This window comes from Gracilinanus agilis, chromosome X (genome assembly GCF_016433145.1).
Source record: "Gracilinanus agilis isolate LMUSP501 chromosome X, AgileGrace, whole genome shotgun sequence".
NCBI classification, from domain to species: domain Eukaryota; kingdom Metazoa; phylum Chordata; class Mammalia; order Didelphimorphia; family Didelphidae; genus Gracilinanus; species Gracilinanus agilis.
Genome location: NC_058136.1, coordinates 61,363,857 through 61,371,160, shown reverse-complemented (window position 1 = coordinate 61,371,160; position 7,304 = coordinate 61,363,857). Strand labels below are relative to the sequence as shown.

The following is a 7,304-nucleotide window of genomic DNA, read 5'->3' as shown; positions in this document are numbered from 1 at the left end:
CCCCCCCCCCCCCGATCCCAAAGTAAATAGGCAGAAAGAATGTTCAGATCCCACTGCTGCGATTCAGAGCGTAATTTCTAGCTGGTGAGAGGAGGTCACTCTCCCGTTCCAAGTAGAGAAATCCACAAAAAGAAGAGGAAGAGCTGTAGGTAGGGGCTACTTGGGGTTCCAGGGCAATCAGAGATTCAAGATAAGAAGAAATGCCTCAAAGACGCCCTGGTCCAGTCCTCTTGATTCACAGATGAGGAAATTAAAGGGCCAAAAGGAAGTGTCTGAGGCCAGATTTGAACTCGGGTCTTCCTGACTCTAGGCCTGGCACTCTATCCATTGTGCCACCCACTCAGCCGTCTACTTCCTGCCCTCCTCCCTCTGCTGCCCTCTTGTATGCCTCTCCTTTATCCTTCTCTGTCCCTTGGACTCCCTCCTTCCCCCACGCTGTCTCTTTCCCTCCTCTGCCTCTCCTTCCCGACCTATTCCAATTCACGTCCTCTCTGTGGACCTCAGTTTCCTCTTCTCGAATGGAAGAACAGGACCAGGTCATCTCAAAGGGCCCTTCCCCCTCGGAATCCTATTACATTCATTCAGGCATTCGATAACCCGCTCGCTGTGCTAGGGAAATAGAGGAAACTCACTAAGGGGCTGTCCTCGAGGAGCTTCCAGGCCCCTCCAAGGCGGAAGCCTAACTAATCGGCTGTGACCCGTTTTGCGTTTCCCGAGTAGCCCAAGGACCTGCATTTGCTCACTTTGGAAACTCGCTACCAACAGAAAGGCCGACCCATTTACCTTTAATAACTCGGAGCCTCGGGGACAGAGCCGAAGTCCTCAGAGAGCAGGCGGCTTGCCAGTGGGCCCACCACTAGTGAGTGTAAGAGACGGGGCAGGAACCGATTTCTTTCTGTCTCCAAGTCCAGGCCTCAGCCATGCTGCCTCCTGACTGCCTCCACGGGGCTTTCGAGTTCTTGTGTCCCTGGGCACAGGCTTATTCTGGGTGCGCCCCTCGGGGTCATGCTCTTGCTGCCCTTCCTGCCCGCCCCAGCCCCAGCCCCAGCCCCCCATGGCGGGTCCTCCATGTGTCTCCACAGTGTTCGTGGTGCTGACTTGTGCTTTCCGCTATGGCCGGGATGACCTGGATGTGATCGGTCTGACGTTCCGAAAAGACCTCTATGTGCAGGCTCTGCAAGTGCTCCCCAGAGAGTCCCCAGAGGCTCCACTGGTCCTCACGGCCCTTCAGGAATGCCTGCTGCGCAAGCTTGGCGCTAACGCCCATCCCTTCACCTTCCAGGTGGGCCCCAAGCTATGGTGGCGGCCAGGGCTGGGCACCCGGGGGAGGCCTAGTGGAGAAGCTGGCCCGGAGAGGGCGAGCTGAGGTAGGGAAGGCGGAGACAGACAGGAGGGAAAGCAGAGGAAAGGCTCTGGTCCTCCTGTTTGCTCGCCTCCTTCTGACAGCCATTTCCCCCGACAGCTGGCCACCAATCTACCCTGTTCAGTGAGCCTGCAGCCCGGGCCTGAGGATGCTGAAAAGGTCAGCCTGTGGAGGCAAGGCCAGCGGGACTGTAGGAGAAAGCAGGAGGGATTGGTGCAGGGAACCCCAGAAAGCTGAGGGTTAAGAGCTGCTAGGCGGTCCCTGTGGCGCGGTACCATGAAATGAAGGACGGCCTCCTGACTGACTTCCCCACCCCATGCAGGCCTGTGGAGTGGACTTTGAAGTGAAGAGTTTCTATGCTGAGAGCTTGGAGGAGAAAATCCCCAAGAGGTACTGGTTTAGAGGCCCCTAGATTTGGAGCTCGAAGTAGCCTTAGAGGCCATCCAGTCCAATTCCCCCCCTTTTACAGAGGGATAAACCGAGGCTCAAGACTGCACAGGCAGTAAGTAAGTGGCAGGTCACTTACCCCTTTCTCTCCTCACCTCCTCTGGTCCGCGGGGTCCCCTGCCCCTCCATCCACGCTTCTCATTCTCTCTGCACCGGAGCTTTGTCCCCCTGTTTGGACCCAGAGTCAGAAAGGGAAGCAACAGGTCAGCGGGGAGTGGGAGGAAGCATCTCCTTGACCATTTACTCTCCCCCAGGAACTCTGTGCGTCTGATCATTCGGAAAGTGCAGTTCGCCCCCTCGGACCTGGGCCCCAAACCCCGGGCCGAGACCGCCTGGCACTTCCTTCTCTCCGACCACCCCCTGAAGCTAGAAGCCTGGATGGACAAAGAGGTCTGTGGCCTCCTGCCCACAAAGAGCACTGGGAGCAGGGAGACGGGAGACAGGAGTTGGGGAGGAGCTGCTGTCAATGTCCCTCCACCGAGCTTCCCGGGGTTGCCTGCCTGCTGACGGACCGCTCCCCTACCCCCGCTATAGGTCTACTACCACGGGGAGCCCATCTCCATCCACGTCGCCATCAACAATGGCAGCAGCAAGATCATCAAGAAAATCAAGGTGGCAGGTCGGTCCCCAAGTCTGGCCCCTTCCAGCTGGGCCCCAGCTCACTGGAGGGCTGCCAATAATTCCTCGGGCAGGGCAGGGTTGGAGGCCCGTTGCTTATATAGCTATGTTCTATTCCTGGCCGTGGCGGGGACGTGAAGTTGACCAGATTGTTGACGTCGTCCTGTACTCCGGGGACAAGTACACCAAGACCGTGTTCACTGCAGAGTTTGCGTGAGAACAGAGTCTTCGACTGAGGACAGGGGGGTTCTGGGCGGTGGGAGTGAGGGGAGGAGGAAGCCAAAGCCTTGAGGCTAAGGAGGCTAATGATGGGGGTAGAGGTCGAAAAAGAGCGGAAAGGGACGAGAGGCCTGAGAACAACTGGGCCTTGGGATCAGGATGAGTGCTGGAGGGAAGCAAGCAAAGGGGTGGGTGGCCAAGTAAACCAGAGGAAGACTCTAGGAGGGTTCTAGATTCAGAGGTTGTTTAATCAAGCCCCTCCCTTTTACAGATACTCTAGCACTCTGTCAGGGGTTGGGCAGGGAGGGCTGAAGAGGCAGAGTTGGGAAACATCTAGCTTTGCTTACCCCTCTGCCTCTTCTTCTTCTTCTTTTTTTTTACATTTTTTATTAAAAAAATTTTTTTCCTGGGTTATACATATATCCTCTGCCTGTTCCTAAACTGCAACCCTGGGCAAGTCACTAGCCCTTTCTAAGCCTCCGTTTCTTCATATGTAAAATGGGCCTGGGCAACTAGGTGGGCAGGCCACAGTCAGGAAGCTCTAAGTTCAAAACCGGCTCCAGACACTTCCCAGTTGGGTGACCCTGGGCGGGTCACTTCACCCTGCTTACTTCCGTCTCTTCATTGGTCAAAAGAGTTGGAGAAGGAAATAGCAAACTACTCTGATACTTTGGCCAAGAAAAGCCCACACGGGGTCACAAAGAGCTGGACAGCCCTGAAAAAGGACTCAACAGCAAAGTGGGTCTCCTAATACTCAGAGCCATTGTGAAGATGGCACAAGAGAATCATGCCAAGCAACCCCCTAGAGTAGACAGTCTTTCCTTTGACATTACTGCACAGAAAAGAGACTGAGCTTCGAAAGGAGAGGTGGCCTGCTTAGGGGATCCCAGGGCGTGTCATCGGGGACCTTTTCCAGCTGCCCACCTGACGAACACTCCACTCTGCTTAACTACCCCTCTCACCCATGGCTCTTATTCCCCCTCCCCCACCAGAGAGAACGTGGTCGCCAATTCCACGTTCTCCAAGAGCTTCGTGGCAACGCCAAGCCTGGCTGCCAACCGCCAGAAACAGGGCCTGGCCCTGGATGGCCAACTTAAGCATGAAGACACCAATCTGGCCTCTAGCACCATGTGAGCATGGCCCCACTCTCTCCCAGACTCTGATCCTCCCCTCAGAGCTGACGTTCAGTGTACACCCCTCTGCCCACCCAGAACCCAAGGCCTCAGATTGAAATGGTCTGCAGCACAGCCAGGGCTTCCTCTGGGGGCCAGCAGCAGCTAGGGGAATCCCTGAAGGGGCACCCATGAGAGGGTGCCAGAGAAGAGAGGAAAGGTGGAGGAGAAGGGGAGAAGAGGAAAGGAGGGTGGAAGGAGACAGAGGAAAGGAAAAGAAAGCCACATGGTGGCGTGTGCTGAGAAAGCATGGCACAAGGAGCACCAACCACTGGAAGGGTTCGAGCCAAGATGGCACAGGGTGTCCTAGTCCCCTGATTTCCACCACCAGGGCTCACAGCACCCGGTCTCTTCAGTCATCCCTAAATCCACCCTTCCCCAGTCAATTCCCCAGGCAAACAGAGAGCCCAACCCTGTCTTTCTACAGTCCGTGAAGTTGTGACCCAGAGAAGGAAAGCTCCTTACCCTAGGTCACTCGGCTTTTTTCAGCGCCCACTATGGGCCATCTGGCCTCTGCTAGTAGATGTAAGGGAATGAAACAACAAAAGCCTCACCTTCTGTCTTACAATCCATACTGAGTATTGGTAAGGGCTAGGCAATTGAGGTCAAGTGATTTGTCCAGTCGCACAGCTAGGAAGTGTCTGGGGTCAAATTTGAACCCAGAACATTCTACCTCTAGGCTTGGCTCTCTATCCACTGAACCACCTAGCTGCCCCGCTCAGACTGTGTCTAACCTCGCCAGAAAGCCAGATTGCAATGCTCCCATTTCCCAGGCAGGTTGAGGAATAGTGAAATGGTAGAGTCAAGCTAAGTTCCCTTTTGACCCCGATTGATGGCCCTTTCCAAATTCCTCCCCAGCTCTGCTGCTTATTCCCTTCAGCAGGTCCCTGAGCCTCTTCCGGCCTCTGTAAATAAGGGAATGGGCCTGGATGCCTCTTCAAGGCTCTTCCAACTGGGCCTTTCTAAGCCTGTAGAGTATGGGGCCAGATAGGGAAGAGCCTTGAATGCCAGGTAGAGAGAGAGGAACCTGGGCTTGTGCCTAGGAGGGACAGGATGGTGCAAAGCACTCTGGCTCTGCATTCAAGAGGACTTGGATTGGCCATCTCAGAAAACCACGAGGTGACCAAAACAAAACCTGAAGAGGAGAATAGCAATCCAAACAGAGAGAGGCAGCTCGGAGGGCCACGTTAGAGGAAAAAACACCAGGAAATGTGACCAAGACAATCACCGTCTCCTCAAAACCGCTTCTTCTCAGTCTTCGGCCCGGCATGGACAGAGAGGCCCAGGGGATCCTGGTGTCCTACCAAGTCAGGATCAGCATGGTGGTATCCCGTGGAGGGTGAGTAAAGGCCCTTGCGAGATTAAGCAGAGTGCCCCCCCTTCACACACACATACACGGTCATGCCAGTCTGTTTAGTGGGCAAAGACCCACCCCATGCCCGCCCCCAATTCCCCAATGGCAAGGCCTCCCGGAGAAGCCTCTTTTCTTTGCCTGCCTGCTGACCGTGGGCACCCTTCTGTCTGCAGCATCCTGGGAGATCTGCTGTCCAGGTGAGAGGCGGGAGAGGGCTCTGGGGGGAATCCGAGGCTCAGAGGGCCGAGTGGGGGGATCATCAGAGGATTCTGGCTCCAAGGACTGCCCTCAATGCCTGGGCCAGGCTTGGGGAGCTGTGGGGCCGAGGAGGGCAATGACTAGATTGGGGGCATCTTGGCAGTGACATGAGTGTGGCGCTTCCCCTGAGGCTGATGCATCCCAAGCCATCTTATGGTGAGTAGCCCTGGGGGACCAGGCTGGGACTGGGGAGCTAGGTTGCCCTAACAGAGACCAGCTCAGGATTGGGGGGTGGAGGTGAGGTGGGGACGTGGCGGTGGGGGGAGGGGCAGATCTCCGAGAGACTATGGGGAATACCTTGGAAGAATTAGATGCTGCTGGGCCAGCATACCTTCCCAGGACTTGGCCCCTAGGACCTTGGAGTCGGAGGCCCCGGGTTTGAATCCCGGTTCAGCTACGTACTCCCTGTGTGGCCTTAAGCCAAGCTCTTGGCTTCCCTGTGAAGTGGTTTTTCCTCCTTTATGAAACGAGGAGGTTGAATTCAAATGACCTCTAAAGAAAGCATATCTCACCTCAGCTGCTCACTGCCTGTGTGACTTTGGATAAGTCAAACTCCCTCTCCCGGGGGGGGGGGGGGGGAGGGGAGCCTCTCTAACCCTCCTCAGTTTGCTCCTCCATCAAATGAGGGAGTTGGCCTAGCTGTCAGCTCTAGCTCTCGCCCCCCCCCCAATTTAAATCCTGTGCTCTCCACTGGGCTGCAGATGTCACCAGGTACCGAGGGGCAGGGTGGGGGCTGCCCTTTAGAAATGGGAAAGCTAGCTGAGACTGCCCTCTGCCCCCTGTAGGCCTGCCTGCTGATGAGAGAGGGGCCTGGGGATGGGGCGCAGGGGAGGCGGGGAGAGGAGAACAGGCCTCTTTCAAAGGATGGGGCAGCCCAGGGGGTGGCAGATGAGGAGAGGGGTCCGGGCTAGGGGAAGAAACGGGGAGGTCGATGAAGAAGGAAATGCTTCAGCGTGGATGTGGGTCCTCCTTCTCCATCATCCCTCTGCTGCCGGCTCTGGAAGTGAGGATGTTGTCATAGAAGACTTCGCTCGGCAGTGGCCAAAGCTGGGGGGGGCACGTGACCCTGAAGAAGAGACCACCGTCGCCACCGCCTCCGGGGCCGAGGACGACTGAGCGGGCTTGTCGAGCCGGGGCCCCGGTAGAGTAGCTCGGGCCCCAGAAAATCAACTGTGCAGGGCCAAATAAAGTACGCTGCCTGCCAGTGAGAGTCCTCCTTCTTCCACGAGGGCTAGGGAGTGCCCAGGTGTCTCTGGAGACTTCATCCTTGAAGGAGCAACCTGAGGCACTATGAAACCATTCGTTGGGCTCATGGGGGGAGCGGTGGATGGGAAAATGAGCTGGGTTCTGGCCCAGTGGAGTGCAGAAGCCATTCGACAGCCCGGAGCACCAGACTATGATTGGACGCCGCCTCTGCTTGGCCAGGAGCCCCAGATCTTCTCTTCTGAGGGTGATCAGGAGGGCTGTATCAGACAAAACATCCAGGGCCTTCTTTAGGAATCAGAGACCTGCTTGTGAATTCTGCTGGGTAACACTGGGCCAGTCCCCTCTGCCCTCTGGGCCAGGTTTGGCTGACTCGGGTCCATGCCAACCCTAAGCCATTGGCTCAATCTCTGATCTCTGTGGACTCCTCCAAGTATAAGCCCTGGTTGAGGATGTTTTGGCAAAATGGCTGCCGATGGCCCTTTAGTCTTGATGGTAATTGAGGAGCGACCAGGATGTAGTGGGGGATGATCAACTCTCAGTGGGAAATAAAGGGATTCCTCGTTAGAAAATTCAGGTTAAGCTTGAAACCAAGAGCTTGGAGTCAGCATTGGAGGACCCCACTCTGCCCTCCGGCACAGCCAAACCAAGAGGGTTAGCTCTCTTTTTG

At 56.2% G+C, this 7,304-nt stretch overlaps 1 protein-coding gene across 1 annotated transcript in view; it reads left to right on the top strand.

Annotated features, from left to right (window-relative positions):
- Positions 1 to 6,547, top strand: part of ARR3 (arrestin 3) — a 7,456-nt gene extending 909 nt beyond the window's left edge. Inside the window, exons 5-16 of the mRNA XM_044682583.1 lie at positions 1,083 to 1,282; positions 1,463 to 1,522; positions 1,686 to 1,753; positions 2,065 to 2,200; positions 2,345 to 2,429; positions 2,569 to 2,641; positions 3,640 to 3,777; positions 5,075 to 5,158; positions 5,347 to 5,370; positions 5,535 to 5,587; positions 6,133 to 6,142; positions 6,436 to 6,547. Of these exons, the coding sequence (XP_044538518.1) occupies positions 1,083 to 1,282; positions 1,463 to 1,522; positions 1,686 to 1,753; positions 2,065 to 2,200; positions 2,345 to 2,429; positions 2,569 to 2,641; positions 3,640 to 3,777; positions 5,075 to 5,158; positions 5,347 to 5,370; positions 5,535 to 5,587; positions 6,133 to 6,142; positions 6,436 to 6,547 (1,043 nt within the window). The remainder of the gene's footprint in view (positions 1 to 1,082; positions 1,283 to 1,462; positions 1,523 to 1,685; positions 1,754 to 2,064; positions 2,201 to 2,344; positions 2,430 to 2,568; positions 2,642 to 3,639; positions 3,778 to 5,074; positions 5,159 to 5,346; positions 5,371 to 5,534; positions 5,588 to 6,132; positions 6,143 to 6,435) is intronic.
- Positions 6,548 to 7,304: the final 757 nt, after the last annotated feature.